This window comes from Mustela lutreola, chromosome 10, assembly GCF_030435805.1.
Source record: "Mustela lutreola isolate mMusLut2 chromosome 10, mMusLut2.pri, whole genome shotgun sequence".
NCBI lineage: Eukaryota > Metazoa > Chordata > Mammalia > Carnivora > Mustelidae > Mustela > Mustela lutreola.
This window is the reverse complement of record NC_081299.1, coordinates 109,941,099-109,958,906: the sequence shown is the minus strand read 5'-3', so window position 1 is coordinate 109,958,906 and position 17,808 is coordinate 109,941,099. Positions and strand designations below refer to the sequence as shown.

At 37.2% G+C, this 17,808-nt stretch overlaps 1 protein-coding gene across 2 annotated transcripts in view; it reads left to right on the top strand.

Moving 5' to 3' along the window:
* Positions 1-17,808, top strand: part of VPS45 (vacuolar protein sorting 45 homolog) — a 69,107-nt gene that overhangs the window by 13,386 nt on the left and 37,913 nt on the right. Inside the window, exons 8-13 of one of the 2 annotated variants that reach the window (XM_059138134.1) lie at positions 774-908; positions 1,355-1,468; positions 1,872-2,039; positions 10,795-10,953; positions 11,341-11,448; positions 12,241-12,362. In XM_059138134.1, coding sequence (XP_058994117.1) covers positions 774-908; positions 1,355-1,468; positions 1,872-2,039; positions 10,795-10,953; positions 11,341-11,448; positions 12,241-12,362 — 806 coding nt within the window. The remainder of the gene's footprint in view (positions 1-773; positions 909-1,354; positions 1,469-1,871; positions 2,040-10,794; positions 10,954-11,340; positions 11,449-12,240; positions 12,363-17,808) is intronic. The other variant, XM_059138135.1, reaches the window with a different exon arrangement.

Sequence of the window (17,808 nt, the reverse complement as noted above, 5' to 3'; positions counted from 1 at the left end):
TTTGCTTAAGATGAAGTAAAAGTATATAAATATTTCTAGCATTTAGATTCTAGATTTAGAAGCTAATTTGCTGGAGAATACTTAGTTTTGTATAATGGACCTATGACTAAAAAGAACCCATTCTCCATAAATGATGAGAAGGCAAAATTTGGGGTTTCCCCATTCCATTTTCACCAAATATGTTCACATTTTGTAAAAAGGAAACCAATCTTTCTTCACAATTCATATTAAGTAAAAATATGAAATAAAATGGATTCAGAGGCGAAGCTTCCGAATATGTGTGTTTTGATCAACTCACAAGGTTGGTTTCTGATAATATTAGTGTTCCCAGGATAAATATAGCACCACTCAGATCTGCAAGAACACACTTCTCATGCTGCAGAAAACCACAGAAGCGTACAGGAAATGGTACAGCTTGTAACTGCAGTACCAATATAGCCCTATCTGTGAAGCCAAAAATATACTCTTAATTCACAGGCAAAAACTGAAGCTAATGATAGATCTAATTTGTTTTCTTTCTATGGGGAATATTAATCTTGTTGCCCTTCTTCCGAAAGTGTAAAATCTACAAGTATTTTGACTTTTAGTTTAACTAAATTATGAGTCTTAATGCTTAGTAGAACACAAAATATTAATAAAAGTTGAACTAAATAAAGAAACTCTGTGTAAGGAAGACTAGTTGCTAAGAATGTTATCCATTTTTGTTTTCCTGAACATTTACTATTTGCATGTTTTGTCAGTTACCAATTTTTTTGTCATAATTCTTCATTTAGTGGACATATCAGGCCATGGTCCATGAACTACTGGGCATAAACAACAATCGGATTGATCTTTCCAGAGTGCCGGGGATCAGTAAAGACTTAAGAGAGGTGGTCCTATCTGCTGAAAACGATGAATTCTATGCTAACGTAGGTGGTTAAAAATTTTTTAAATTGTTTTTAGTTGTTTTTATGTAAGAAGGCCAGTATTGACTTGTTCGAATGAGAACAGATAAGGGATTTTATGTGGAAGGATGATAGGCGCATCCTGTAGATAAACTATCTCAAGAGAAGCCGGAAGACTTGGATTCCGACCCTTTAACAGTGTTTTTTTTCTTCATAGAAATCACATATTTAGCTTTGTTTTTTTAAAAATTAGAACCCAATTTATTTAATTCCTTCCCTTCTATAGCCCTTTGTGAGAATAGTAATGGTATTCATCACCAGTGTCCTGGCCAATATCCAGATTTGGTCATTATAATGGAATTTTCTTGCCCTTTGATTCTGCCTTCGGGATTCTTTTTCTCTTCTTCTTTTAAATGGCCTGAAAATCAGACTCATTGATAGAATTGTGTTTCCAACTTCTTTTTTCACAGAATATGTACCTGAACTTTGCTGAGATTGGTAGCAATATAAAGAATCTCATGGAAGACTTTCAGAAGAAGAAACCAAAAGAACAGCAAAAACTAGAATCAATAGCAGACATGAAGGTAAATTGAACATGTTCATGGATGACTAACATGCAAGACTTTGGAACTATTCATGTAAGCAACATTTCTGGAATATTCTCAGTCTGATTTCTGACTTGATTCATTTTGTTTGGTTTGAGACAATTTTCTATACTATTTCTCTTTAGGAAACAGTATAATGGAAACTTCATCACAAGCCATGTACTTCTTTCCATTCTTCATTAGCATTTGGACTACTTAAAGGGTCAGTCTACTGACATGTACCAGTTCTTCTCTCTTAAAGCAGAAACAAAATGCCATGGGATTGAAAGTCGTAGATGCCTTAGTCTCGGCAGAACAATTCCTGCTTATTTTTTCCCTTCATGTAAGTCTGTCCTCAGTCAAGAAATAACAGAACCCCCAATTGCTCTTTTTCCCATGGCAGGCCTTTGTTGAAAATTACCCACAGTTTAAGAAGATGTCTGGGACTGTGTCAAAGCATGTGACAGTGGTTGGAGAGCTGTCCCGGTTGGTCAGTGAGCGGAATCTGCTGGAGGTTTCAGAAGTTGAGCAAGAACTGGCCTGTCAAAATGACCATTCTAGTGCTCTCCAGGTATCTATTCAGTCCAATTTGATGAGCACCTACTATGTGTAAGGCACTGTGCCAGGCAGAGCAAGAGATACAAAGGCAAGTAATCCTTCTTCACCAACATGGAATTTATAATCTAACAAGGAGTTGAGCCAAGAACACAGATTAGTTTTATTTAAGATAGATACAGGAACCACAGGAGAAGAATAATGTGCAATAGCAAAGGTTTCAGGCGGTTAACTGGGTATTTAGGAGGGCATCCTAATCTATTAGGAAGAATACTAGACTAAAATCAGAAGATCTGGATTTTAGCCACTTGCCACCTTCTGGCTTTGTGACCTGGAGCTGTTGGCTTAATTTCTGAGCCAGTTTCTTCATCTGTAAAGTAGGTGTAATGATACTTATCTCACAGTGTTTTAAGGAGGATTTTAAAGATACAATATATGTTAAAATGCACTAAGTCTTTTATTATTGTGCACCTGCTCTTCATTCCATGAACATGTAAATGCCTGCTACATGTACATTGTGCTATAAGGATCCAGAAGTATGAAGAAGAAAAAGATACCATCCTTTTCCTCAAAGAGCTCACACTATATAGTAGGGAAGAAAGAAATTTAAACCAGGAATTACCATGCTGTAAGTGCTATGATACTAGAGGTATTTACAAAGGGATATGGAAATACAGAGGAAGGAAAACTGTTTCCCCTAAGGATGATGCTTCTTGAAGAAAATGACAGTAGATTTGGGTCTGGACAAATAAGGAGGAGGGTACCAAACAGAGTAAAAGTGCACCAGCCAGAGAGAAGAGGGGAAATTCTTGGCAGAGAGAATGCAAGCATGGATATGTGAGGGGAGAAAAGTAAGGGAACAGAGAACAGTGCAGTGTAGCTAGTGCAGGGTACAAGATGAGGAATGGTCTTAGATAAGCCAGAAAGATAGCCTGGGGCCTGATTATGGCCATTGAAAGGACTTTGGGCTTTAATCTTAAAATGTTGAGAGCTATCAGAGCATTTTAGAAGAAAAGGAACATAATCAGAACCTTGCCGCAAGAAATTTACAGCATTGTTGAAGGAAAAAAACAAACACGAGAAACATTTATGAGGTGTTTCAAGGTAATAGTTAATTAAGTCAAAATTGTGATGCTGACTATAATTAGATTTGAGGTTATCAGGGACAATTCCGTAGAGAGGTAATATATTAAGATGGACCATCAAGAATGAATAGAATCTGGGGGAGGATTTCATTCAGGGATAAGAGCAAAAGCAAAGAGGCTGAAGTATGCAGAAAATAATAAACTGTGACCTGTTGGAGAGTGGGTGTGGAAGAGAAATAGGAGATAAATTGAATCGGTAAACAGGAACCAGTTTATGAAGAGGCTTGTAAAAGGAATTTGCACTTGCTGAGATAAGCAGAGAGATCCATTGTAGGGCCATATGTAGAAAGTCGATATGATGAAAGCAGTATGTAAGGAAATTTAATAAGGATGCTTTGGAGGTGAAAAAACTGAAGTTAGGGTAGTAGACTCACAGTGATAGTACTAAAAATGTTCCATAAGGGCAAATCTGAGAGACAGTTCAAAGGGAGAAAACAATTTAGCAACAGATTGGATACAAGGGTAACTAGACAGAACAAATCTAATAATTCCAAGGTTCCTGAGAAATGACATTGTGGTATCACTCGCAATAAGTCACTTGGGAATGAGATTCCCTTGGGAGGTAGCCATTTCTAAAGCACTCACCGTTAAGACCATAAGAAGTGCATTTTCTTATTAATAGGACCCAGTATTCTACAACTTAGTCTTTTTCTTTCCCTCCTGCAATTCGATTTGACTTTATAAAATAAAACCAGCCTGATATAATGGAAACAACACAGGCTTTGGAGCCAAACTGTCCTGGCTTTTATCCTGTCTCTACATACCAAAGTTTTTGGGGAAAAAAAAAAAAAAAAAAATTTACTTATTTTGCCCAAGCCTCAAAGATAAAGATTTCAAACTAATAGACTCTTACCAGGATTCAGTGAGATCTGTAAAATGCTTCACATGCTGTAGGTGCTTGGTAAATGTTGATTCCCTTCCTCTAAGCATAATGCTTTAAATATATCATGTAGCTAAAATAAAGAAATCTACCCACCTGTGGTTGCTTTAGTTATAGTGAGGTCTTTACTGGGATTTAGAATTCGTTACTTTTTTATGTTTATTAAGATTTCCTCTGAAAACACCATCAGTTTGAAAATTTTAAAGATTCTACTTGCTTATCTTTATGAAAAGTACTTTTGTCAACACTTTGAATATTATCCCTGTGTTCTTAAATCCTTTCAAAGAACTTTTAGGCCGATTTTATTATTTTTTAAATTGTATTGAGTTCTAATTCTTAGATAGATGATATAAGTACTTGGTGAAAGAGTATGTAGTAAAAACTCAGTCTGTAAAAAAAAAAACAAAAAACCTCAGTCTGTTAGTGGTCTCACCTGCATCCTTACAGTTATTCTGTATATGCGCAAATCTGGGGGAGTGGATCTTCCTCTCTTTTAAATTCAAATAACAGCATACTTTACACATAGTTCTGTATTTTGCTTTTTCACTTAACCATGTATCTCAGAGACTGTTCCAGATCAGAACGCAAACATTCATTCTTTTTAATCACTAAAGTAGTATTCCTTTATAAAGATGGCAGTCTGTTTAACTTGACCAACTTACTTGAAACAGTACTTACTAATAACAGTTTGCAGTTTTGTGGGCCTCATAGAAGTATTCCTATGAAAACTTTTTTTTTATTTTTAAGATTTTATTTATTTATTTGACAGAGAGAGAGTTCACAAGTAGGCAGAGAGGCAGGTAGAGAGAGAGGGGAAGCAGGCTCCCTGCCAAGCAGAGAGCCTGATGTGGGGCTGAACCCCAGGATGCTGGGATCATGACCTGAGCCGAATGCAGAGGCTTTAACCCACTGAGCCACCCAGGTGCCCCCTATGAAAACTTATTTATTTTTTCCAAGAAAAAAAATTTTTTTTCTAATTTATTAAATAAAGCAAAATGTTGTCCTATAATTATATATAATATATATTATACATATTAAATATAATTACAATTAAATATAAATTTCCTTCTGTTTCATCATCTTTTATTTTTCCCTTTCAAACAATAGAACCAAACTTAACCACCTGCCAGTTTTAGTATCTTTATTTGTGTCTCTCTACCATACAAAAAGCAGTTAGACAAGGTTACTATAATTCCTTGCCTGGGTACTTGAACTCTAACTCATAAGAAATATGAATATTTCTTATTCACTTTAAAAGAAAAAAAATACTTTTAAAATATGAATTCCATTTGTAATCCACTTTATATTTTAAAAAGTTATCCTTTGAAGGTTTTCTTGCCCATGTTACTAGGGTTTTACAGTGAGCAGTTGATTTGGACTCCCCCACCATAAAGGATTTCTTTGGCAACATGACTTAAATAGTCTATAAAGGGAGCTTTTGTTTGATAATGAGTACATGCCAGGGTCCTGACCCTAGATGGGTTATAGCATTCCTTGGCTTGACCTTAGATGATAATACGTCATGAAGTAATGAATTGAGGTTTTTGAGGAGAGATGACGTTTGCTTTACTGAATAATAACTATATCATGATGAAGGGAAAAAATACACATATTGCTAAAAAGTAACTTATAAATTGCTGCCACTTCTAACCAGTTATCCTGCAGGGTAACTAAATTTTGATTTAGAACTTTCACTAACACCAAACTGCAACATTCTATCATTAAAACATATCTATAGCCTTGGAAAAGACTCATTTGATCAGTGAGGAAGATTTTTTTTTCATGCCCTGAAGAGATACATCTTAAGAAACTAAGCAGTTTTCCCCCATTGTGCGTCATATCATGGCTTTTCATTTAGAAGGAAGAACTATTTTTATATCCTTCTTTCCTGACCTTGGGTAAAAGACCTCAAATCATCTTATTAAAGATACATAGTAAAGACTCAATAAATACTTGTTAGAAAAATGAAGAGGAAGAGTTAATATTTGAAACAGTATAGAGCAGTGGCTAAGAGCTTGGGACTTTGATGGCTTGGGTTTGAAAATTTTATTAGTCTTTTTGTCTGTAAAATGGGGAAAAATTACAGTACTTAAAGATTTCTGTGAGGGTGCAGTGAGCTAGTATGTGTAAAGCACTTAATATGGCACCTGATTCTTACAACATTCAATAAGTAATAACTGTCACATTATCTGTATTATTATTTGATGATACATTCTGTTTTCTTTATGACATCCAGGACATTGTTTTCTAATCTGCGCATCACCTCAGATCTCTTTCTCCCTGATTTCAGAAGGGTTTTCTGCTTCTCATTAAAATCATGAGAGGGGCGCCTGGGTGGCTCATTGGGTTAAGCCTCTGCCTTCGGCTCACGTCATGATCTTGGGATCCTGGGATCGAGCCCCACATTGGGCTCTCTGCTCAGCAGCGAGCCTGCTTGCCCTCTCTGCCTGTCTCTCTGCTTGCTTGTGTTCTCTCTGTCAAATAAATAAATAAAATCTTAAAATAAATAAATAAATTTTAAAAAATAAAATCATGAGAAAATTATTTGGGACATATTGAGATGACAATTTTACTTTGACCAGTTAAGGATAAAAATGATCATTTTCTCTCTAAACTAACATTTTGCAGTGTTTCAGACAGTGTTGACCAGCAGAAGACCTACAATAAAGCTAAATTTTATGTTGACTAGTCATTAAGGAAAAGAATACTGACTCAGGTGTATTTACCAGGCAGTAGAATTGGGTCTTGCCTACTTTCTGTCATTTCTATCATTTTTCCTAGATAAGCTCTCCATTAACACTGTTCTCTCAAACTGTTAGACTCATTTTTTTATCATATCAGCATGTTAAAGGCTTCTGCCAGTTTTGTCTTGCTATTCTAATCTGCTGGCTTATAATGTTATTCATTGATGATTTTACTACATTTATGTGCTATTAGATAACAACAAGATAGAGTTCCTGTTCTGGAGGTCAAATTAAAACAAAAAATAATAAAGACTATTTTTTCTTGTGACTTCATCTGTAATTTATAAAAATTTGTTCTTGTGCTGCTTCATCATAGTTTTGGCAGAAGAAAACAGAAGAGTAGCCCAAAACAATGGAAAGATCTTTAAATAACAGAAAAGAATTGTTTTTTAATTGATATTTTTTGAGTGAGCATTAGCTCCTTTTTGAAACTTGACCTTCAGAGAATGAGTTCTTGCTTTTATTTTTCTCTTCATTGTTTAGGCATATATGAATGTTAGAACTCCGTGAATTCTGTGTTTGAATCCTATCTTCTTAAGAGGACAATAGTTTTCTTTCACTCTTTACTCGGCCACTGTATTGTGAAATGAACTTTTCTCTCTTGAAAGTTTCAAGGCTTATGGAAAATTTAATAAGAAAAGAGAAACCAATAGTTCATTATGTAATTCACTCATATTTCCAACATATAAATACCTGCTGTGTAATTAGAAGTCTCGGATTGTTTTCTCCTCTTGTCCGGTTAGTACCCTGGAATGTCAATATAACGTATGCCACTGGCAGTCAAGTTGATGAGTCAAGTAGCCATGAGTGAAATGTTTAAAATTAAGTCAGGGATCCAGTCAAACAAAAATGCCCTTCTTCAAGGACGTATATAACCGAACGAGAAGAAAGAACTTAGCTTGTACCTACATGTTTCCTTTCATGAGTAAATAGATAAACCTAGCTGGAACACTGACCTGAGTCATGGATTGGGTCCTATGGGATCAAAAGTAAGCAAAGTAATCTACTCAAAATAATCTTGGATCATACCCCGCAACGTCCTCTAGAAAGAGTGAAGAGTCAAGCCAGGGACTCTAAATACAAGCACCAGATCTCAAGGAAGACAAATGTATTCTTTACTGGGAAACACCAAGAGTCAAGATGCGAGTGAAAGTAGTTAGAAAGCGAACAAGAAGGGTGCAGGCTGATTGGGGCAGTCTTTGTCCCTATACCAGTTGTGTGGTTTCAGCAAATCTGAGAAACTGAGTAGATATAAGGTAAAAAGAGAGTGATCCCAAGGGCAGGAATTGAAACATTGTGCTATTTAAAAAGTGGCGAAAGAGATCCCAGTTTAAAGATGTTTAAAACTGGGTGCCTGTGGCTCAGTGGGTTAAGCCTCTGCCTTCAGTTCAGGTCATGATCTCAGGGTCCTGGGATCGAGTCCCGCATCAGGCTCTCTGCTCCTCAGGGAGCCTGCTTCCTCCTCTCTCTCTGCCTGCCGTTCTGCCTGCCACTCTGCCTGCTGTTCTGCCTACTTGTGATCTGTCAAATAAGTTAAAATCTGTTTAATTAAAAAAAAAAAAAAAGATGTTTTAAACTTAGGCTAAGTTTATTGAGAGACATAAGAAATAGGGTATTCTTACTTGATAATAATTTGTATTCTGAAATTTCTTCATATTATGATAGAAACACAAAGTGGCAAATTTGAGCAGATATTCTAAATAGTCTGTATTCTGTGATTGCTCTGGAAAGGGTACTGCAAAAGAAAAAAGAAGTAAGGAAATTCTTTTGACTGTAGGGTTTAAATCTAAAAAAGAGAAATGTCTTCCCTTTTGATTCCTTAAAGACAATGCTAGGGAAATAGTCACTCAGAAAAGCAACAATAGAAATCCTACCCAGAGACCTTCCTACTTGAGAGCCACCTGGGAGGTTCCCTCATGTCATCATAGTCCTCTTTAGTGTGAACAGAAGAGTTCTTAAACACTAGGCCTGGTTGTTGTGGAGTATTAAAAAGATCAGGTATGTGAAAGCTCATAAGTTGTAAAGTTCCATTTGGATGTATGTCCTCAGACTCTAGTGCCCTCCAAGGCTCTTGCCAGTCTTTCAACCCAACCCATTCCTTTCTCTGATTTCCATATTCCTGTTAAGAGCATCTCCTCTTTTAGTCTCCCAGACTAATTCTAACACTTAACTGATTCTTTAGGGTCTTTTGCAAATGTCACCTTCTTCATGAAGTCTTTCTTGGCTCCTTAGGAACCAGATGTACTTTTCTTCACTCTGTGTCCCCTTCCCCTCATTGTGCTGATTCTTTCTGTTTCTTGGGTTTTTTTCCCCCTGCATATATATATTTCTGTTAAAATACCACATATGTTTTCCTGTAAAACCTCCTCCCATTCTGTAAAATTATGTACTAAAAATAAACAAGTGTTATGGGAAAATAGGTTTATAAGCAGGTTACTTAAAATCTATGTAACTAGGGACGCCTGGGTGGCTCAGTTGGTTAAGCGGCTGCCTTCGGCTCAGGTCAAGATTCCAGCGTCCTGGGATCGAGTCCCACATCGGGCTCCTTGCTTGGCGGGGAGCCTGCTTCTCCCTCTGCCTCTGCCTGCCACTCTGTCTGCCTGTGTTTGCTCTCGCTTCTCTCTCTATGACAAATAAATAAATAAAATTTAAAAAAAAAAAATCTATGTAACTAAAAAAAATAAATCTATATAACTTTGTAATCAAAGCCCTAATAAAAGTAGTGACAATCCTAACAAAAATTTAGTGCAGTTAAATCTCCACAGGCATTGCACCTAGAAATATACTCTGTCCATCCTTTGTAGCCTTCCTTATTCCTGGGATTTACATTTTATTCTTCAAGATGTAAGGACAGAAAAACTTCTGCTTCTCATACAAACTAGTTTCACCAAAATTTAAAATACAGTATGGGAATATCAGTCAGTTTTTCACTGTCATTTTGTTGCTTTTTAACTCAGAGAAATACCTTTGCGTCCATTTTATTTGCACTTGCCCTTTCCCAAGATAGCTTAATACAGTGGAAAATACAACAGTACTTCAAGCTACAAAACCAGCTACTTCTTGCAGAAAACTCTTGTGTAGGATTTACGTCCTTTTTTCTTAACATAGAGTTAAAGCTTCCTCTTAAAGAGGAAGCAGAATAGCTTCCTAGTAGCAGAATAGGCTGTAATTGTTTCATTCATCTTGTTTCATACCTCCTTGTCTGTGAACTCACTAAGGACAGAAACTGTCTTAACACCTCTCTATCCCCTCCAGTGCCTGGCATAGTGCCTTATCCTTGGAAGGGAATAACAAAGTAGTTCTTGGCTTGAATTAATTTGTTCTGCTGCATAATAAACATAAATATTATACTATGGGGAAGTTCCTTAATGTGAGGATTGGCAAAACCTAAATGATTTTGTCTGGCTTCCTTTGCTGTCAATACCTGCCCTGTTAGGATCACAGGTGTTCAGTTTAGAGATTACATGCTACATACTCATATCTCTGAAGGCCATAAGGAGACATATTGTTACATCTGATGGTTCTTGGAGATTAAGCCCCATCAAAACTCTACCAACTTGTCTCCCATTTCATTGGTCAGTCACTAATGCTAAGCAGTAGTTTTGCAAGGCAGTGGGTCAGTTCTTTTATGTGCTTTGTTGATTGAAATGGTGGAAATGGTATATGTTCCTTGTTTCAGCAAGGAAGCTGCAGACTTTCCCACCTGAGACCATAGACTGTCTCATCAAAGGAAAGAAAGAAAGAACTATCCACAGTTAAGTTCATTTTTGTCCTAAAGCAATTGCAATGGGAATTTTTTTCCTTGTTTAATTCTTACCTTAGGCAAAGGCATTCAATTTTTTGTAGTTGAAACTAACGCTAAACCTATAACCTGTACATTGCCGTAGTAGTTATCTCAGTCATGAACTCCAGTGCATCACTGCCATTCAATAATTATTAGACCTAAGATCTTATACATCACTTAGGTGAAGGGGGATAAATATCAGCTCTTTCTTTTTTCAGAATGTAAAGAGGCTCCTGCAGAACCCCAAAGTGACAGAGTTTGATGCTGCCCGTCTGGTGATGCTTTATGCTCTACATTATGAGCGACACAGCAGCAATAGCCTACCAGGACTAATGATGGACCTCAGGAATAAAGGTGTTTCTGAGAAGTATCGAAAGGTAACCATTTCTATATTAATCCCTACCAAATAGCTAGCAACTTGAATATTATATTCTTAGCTCTGACAAATGAGAACTCATACTAGGTTTTTTTTTTTTTTAAGACTTTATCTATTTACTTGACAGAGATCACAAGTAGGCAGAGAGGCAGACAGAGAGAAAGGAAGGGAAGCAGGCTCCCTGATGACCCTGGGATCATGACCTGTGCCAAAGGCAGAGGCTTTAATGCACTGAGCGACCCAGGCGCCCCCCCATAATGCTTTTACTTCCAGAAATATATAACTTTGTCCTCTCATATCTTCATTTCCTTAATAAAGGCATTTTCTTATCAAGTGAGTTTCCTGATCCCCAAGCAGTAAGAGGTGATTTCCCTTTTTTTCCTAATAGCTTGTGTCTGCAGTAGTTGAATATGGTGGTAAACGGATCAGAGGAAGTGACCTCTTCAGCCCCAAAGATGCTGTGGCTATTACCAAGCAGTTCCTCAAAGGATTGAAGGTACGGCATGTTCTCTGTACTCCTAAATGTGAATCAGTGGAGGCCCCTGCATCTGAGGGTGAATAAATAAGATCTTCAGAGTAACTTCAGGATTGCTGCTGATTTAGTACTATGTCAGTTAAATGAAATTAAAGCAGACGTCCTCCCAAATGCTTTCTATATTGGAACAGTATCAGCATTGGACCAAACAGCTGAACAGGGAATAATAGAATATTTCCAGGAAATATCCCAGAGTAGAAAACAGTTCTGTTAGTTATAGCTGTTTTACTCCATTTGTTTATCATTTAAGATTTGTTTGGTAGTCGTCTTGGAAGGATATTAAAGATGAAGCAAACAACTGTAGATCTTTTAAAATTACTATTTTCTTAAAATGGCAAAAAAAAAAAATAGTTTTAATCTGCAAGCCTTTCCTTCATTTCCAGAAATGTTTCCATTTTCTTGAGTGTTTCCAGATTCCTTTTCTATGTGGTCTTTTCCTCCTACTTGCTCTACCTATCAGATAACATTTTCACAAAAGGGTAAGAATCACTGAAAAAATGATAAAGAATTTAAGCAATTCCGTTTTTGAGATTCTTTTATAATAGCTAGGCTTAAATTACAAAGTATTTTTATGAGATTAGAACATTTCTAATTGATGAAAAGAAAATTTTAAATTATTTAACCATAAAATTCCCATTTGAATCCATCCTGTGAAATCCCTATTGAGTGCCTGTCCTTCTCTCATGAGTATCACTAACTGTTATATTCCAAGTTTCCTGAAAATGATATAAGAATCATCTTCCCCTGTCTTAGGGAGTAGAAAATGTGTATACTCAACATCAGCCGTTCCTACATGAGACTCTGGACCATCTCATCAAAGGCAAGCTTAAGGAAAACGTGTACCCTTATCTAGGCCCCAGCACACTCAGAGACAGGTAAGATAACCAAGATATCAATAATGAAAGCCAGAAATACTAATAATATAGGAAATGTGGAGTATGGTAAGAAACAACTAAGATGTTGCTGCTCTACTCCTCCTTCCACTGTTGTTTCAGTTTTGAGAATCTTCTGGTTTTACGTGTGTCAGGGTTAGATATAAATTCACCTGCTAAGCCCGCAGGATTTTCTTTTGGAATAAAGAAACAGGTGTTTTGAAGTATCCCAAATACTTGTATTCTGTCCTTTGGTATCAGATGAGTTTATTTATGCCATTTAAGGTTGAGTTCCATGGCATTCAATATTTGGAGTTTCAAACATAACAGCCAAATATAGATCTGCTGCTTGGTTGCCTTCCAGAGCAGGTTGTTACTATTTTTGGTGAGGACTGGACTTTGCCAAATGTGGCCAGCATACAACTGAGACCTAATTAACAGAAGCCATTTGTTACACAGAATCAAAGGATGGCTTGCTTTGGGGGTATTAACTGAAGGAAGCAATTAATTGTCATTTTAATTCAGTGGTCTGCCAGGTTTTGTTTTGTTTTGTTTTGTTTTGTTTTAAAGATAGTATTTATTTATTTGACAGAGAGAGACACAGTGAGAGAGGGAACACAAGCAGGGGGAGTGGGAGAGGGAGAAGCAGGCTTCTCGCGAAGCAGGGATCCTGATGTGGGGCTCGGTCTCAGGACCCTGGGATCATAACCTGAGCTGAAGAGAGACACTTGAGCCACCCAGGCCCCCCTGTCTGTCAATTTTAATAAAAGAAAACTCCAGATCAACTTACTTAGACCAACCTGAAATTTTAAATATGCACAAAGTCTACTTTTTTTTTTCAAAGTCTACTTTGTTACAAATTATATTATGTATTTTTTTTTAAACTAGGACCACATATTACAAAAAGCCTAATATATGTAATAGAATCCTATTGGATAGATTGATGTGTGAATTATTACTATTGGTAGAATTCTTCTACTATTTCAGCTAATCATAACCTAAGAGTCTTGGAAGAATAGTGTTTTATATATATAATAAACTTCTGAAAGGAAAGGATGACTCTTTCATACGATAAAATTTTTTTTTTCCAATTTGTTCTTTTACAAAAAACAAAACAAATTTGGTAGCAGAACAGAAAAGAAAGATCTTTTAAAAAATCCAAGGTTGAGGGGCGCCTGGGTGGCTCAGTGGGTTAAAGCCTCTGCCTTCAGCTTAGGTCTTGATCCCAGGGTCCTGGGATCGAGCCCCACATCAGGCTCTCTGCTCAGCAGGGAGCCTGCTTCCTCCTCTCTCTCTGCCTGCTTGTGATCTCTGTCTGTCAAATAAATGAATAAAATCTTAAAAACATTTTTAAAAATCCAAGGTTGAGAGGCAGAATATCTGGAGTTAAATTCAGACAGTACATTCATTCAGATAAAATGTTTAAGGACCTTGATGTCAAGATTCAGAAATACCAGCTAAGTGAAAAGTACACAAACTATCCTAAAGCTATTTACTTATCATAGAGGCTTTTCAAAAAACAGTATCATTCTTTTAACTGACCTTCTAATTAATGTATGACAAAAGTAAAAATAGTACTTTTTTATGAATTTCATTTAGGAATTATCAAACAGGAAATTAGTTATGTATTGCTAAAGAGACACCATAGCCCACCAAAAAAGTATATTGTGTATGTTAGTTCATAACAGCAAACCTTTCTAATTTGGGTGATTCGTTTCCAAATAAAGCTCAAAATGATGCTTTTCCAACAAAATGCACATTTATCAGTTGTCAGCATCTGTTAGCATTTGTCACTATTACCTAAATAAAATATAGTTAATAATTTAATTGCTCCGTCCTTTTTTTTTTTTTTTCCTCCATCCTTTTATGTAACAAATATTTATTGAGTGTCTTCAGTATGTCAACAACTGTTGTAGATGCTGGGGAAATAGAACAGGAGAGACAGGTTACCTGCCCTTAAAGGGACTTACATGAAGGAGACAATAAACTAGTAAACAAACAAAGAATATAATTTGAATGAAATAAGTACTATTGAAGAAATAAGCTACAAAGTAACTTTATAGAGGTCAGGGGGCTGCTTTTAATGGAGAGAAGCTCTCTGAGGAAATGCTATTTAAGATGAGCTTTGAGGGGCGCCTGGGTGACTTAGTTATTGGGCATCTGCCTTTAGCTCAGATCATGATCCCAGGGAGGGTCCTGGAATTGAGGCCCCCATCAGGCTTCCTACTCAGCAGGAAGCCTGCTTCTCCCTCTCCCACTCCCCCTGCTTGTGTTCCCTCTCTCACTGTGTCTCTCTCTGTCAAATAATAAATAAGATCTTGGGGGGAAAAAAAAAAAGATGAGTTTTGAATTAAAAGACAGAGCCAATCACAGAACAATTAAGAGAAAAAGCATCCGAAGCAGAGGGAACATCTGAGCAAAGGCCTTGAAGATAGAACTTGGCAAGTTCATGGAATAGAAAGAAACCCAGTGTGGTTGGGGCATAGTGAGTAAGGAGGAAATAAGTTGAAAAAATAAGTAGGGGCTGGATTACATAGGGTCTTAAAAAGGGTTTTAAATTTTAAATGTCAGAGTAAACCACTGAAGAGCTTAGCATATAGGTGACATGAACTGAATTACTTATTAAAGATCACCTTCTAGAGAGAGTTGGGTTTTTTGGGGGGTTTTGGTTTTTGGTTTTTGGTTTTAGAATGGATTTTTTTTTAAAGATTTTATTTATTTATTTGACAGAGAAAGATCACAAGTAGGCAGAGAGAGAGAGAGAGGGAAGCAGGCTCCCCGCCGAGCGGAGAGCCCTATGTGGGACTCGATCCCAGGACCCTGAGATCACGACCTGAGCCAAAGGCAGCGGCCCAACCCACTGAGCCACCCAGGTGCCCCTAGAATGGATTTTTGAAGGCAAAAATAGAAGTAGGGAGACTACTTAGGAAGCAGTTGTAATAGTCCAGGTAAGGAATGAAAGAGGTTTGGATAAGGAGGCTAGGAGAGAAAGAATCAATAGACTTATTTAATAGAGTCATCTACTCCACTAAAGAAACTATATACTTTTACCCTCTTACCATAGAGTAAGAGAAAAGTCAAGAATAACTCTTAGATTTGGGAGGAGTAGGGCAGGAATCAAGTTGTTAAGTTGTAGATGTAGATATACAACTTGTAGGTAACAAGTAGAAATGTTAGATAATAAATTGGGAGTCAACAAGATTTTGGTGATATTTAAAGCTATGGGATATAAGATATATAAAATCACTGAGGGAGAGAGCATAGAAAGAGAAAAGAAAGCCCAGGACTGAGCATTGAGTGGAAGACATGGAGCCAGAAATGGAGACTGAGGAGGAGACAGAAAGGTAAACGGAAAACCAGGAGAGCATAGTGTCATAAAGACCAAGAAGCAAGTGGTAACCTGAGTCTGGTCTTCTGAGGTAAAGCTGCAAACAGTGAGGAATCCATCAGATATGGCAACATGAAGGTCTCTGGTGACCTATTCCCTAGTTTCCACGAGACTGGAAATAATTATAATACAGATTACAGTTACAGGATATAAGATAAAATAGAGATAACAGGGCCACCTGGGAGGCTCAGTGGGTTAAAGCCCCTGCTTTCGGCTCAGGTCATGATCCCAGGGTCCTGTGATCGAGCCCCACATCGGGCTCTCTGCTCAGTAGGGAGCCTGCTTCCTCCTCTCTCTGCCTGCCCCTCTTAAAAAAAAATAGAGATAACAAATGTAGGTAACACTTTTAAAGAATTTTGCATGAAGGTGTCAGAGAGATGGGTGGTAGCTAGGAGAGAGTGTGTGCTCAAGGGAAAGAGATTCTAGAGCATATCTGATGAGACTGTAATAAGAATTACCCTAAAGAAAGCAAAATTGAAAATGCAGAAGAGAAATAGGAACTGCACAAGTGAAGTCTGTAGGGGATCCAGAGCATAAGCAGAGGAGCCTTTGATAGAAACAGAAGTACTTTCTTCTTTTTAACAATTTTGATGGTGAGAATATGGGACCATCTAAGCTGATTGCTTCTATTTTCTCAGTAAAATACGCTGTCTACTTACCGGCAAGGTAGTGGGTAAAAAGAGAGGAAACATTGCGAAACTGTCATCTTGCAGACCAGGAATTCAATTTACTAAGGAAATGTAGTTAGGACTTCTAGCCAAATTGAGTGCCCATTTGAGTTTTATGGTCATAAATTTAAAATAGTGGGGTGCCTGGATGGCTTAGTCAGTTAAGTGAGAGACTGTTTATTTCAGCTCAAGGCATGATCTCAGGGTCTTGAGATCTAGTCCAAAGTGGGCTCCGCGCTTGGTACAGAGTCTGCTTGTCCCTCTCCCTCAGCCCCTCCCTCCCCAAATCAATAAAAAAGTAAACAAAAATCTTTAAAATAGAGCCCATGAACCTAGTTGTGTGGTTTTCTCCAGTAACTTTTGGCTATACTGGATTAAATGAGGATAAGGCTTGTAGCTAGGCTCAACCTGGATTTGGGGAATTGAAAACAGAAGGAGGGGAGGGTATTGGATGGTAGATAAAGTATTGTTGAGTGAATTAGTGGTCTTGATGAGGTCAAGGAATATTATAGTAGAAGTATTAGTTTAGGTGAATTAGAAGTTGAGGAGGTGGTTATTGAAGAAAGAGATCTTGAATTCAAGATGTCACAGTGCAAATGCTTATAGTAAAAGAGTTTATGTTATAATCACGGGTGTTGGTTATGTGGGATGGAAGAACAGATCATCTTGGGTGAGAAGACCAGGCTGTGAGATGAGTAATCCACATCAATGTGAAAGTCACTGAAAATTCTGAAAGGAACAGCAGTGACAAGGAGGACAGTAAACCAGAGCTAAAGTCTTCAGGGAATAAGAGAGTGACCAGGAAAGGAGGTCAGGAGAAAAGAGTGCAACTGCATCATGAGCTGCTAACATAACGGAGACATTGAAGAAGGCAGCAAAGTTGGTTGCGAAACAACAGGAGGGAACACAGAAGGTACCTGTGCCACCTTCTGGCCCTGCTTAACAGCAGGTAGACCGCAGAGGCCTGGAAGAGACCTACTGAACGATTCTGCTTCTATAAGTTTGCTGTTTAGATATATTGTGCAAGTACACAAAGACATATAAATAAGGATAGTTACCAAAACATTATTTGTAACAGTTAAAAAAAAAAAAAGCCCAAAACGAGCTAAATATCCATCAATAGAGGACTGGTAACTTAAATTATAGTACAGTGCTATGCATTCTTAAAAAATGCAGAACTCTTCATGGGGTGATCTAAAAACTTTCTAAGATACATTGGATAGAAAAGCAGAATGCTATAATATCCCTTCTGTGTAAAAAAAAAAAAAACCCAGTCTAAGCATAAAAGCTATTAAATACACATGTGTATATAAGCAAGTCTGCTCAACTGTACATATATACATTGTATGTTATATATATATATATATATATATATATATATATATATATATGC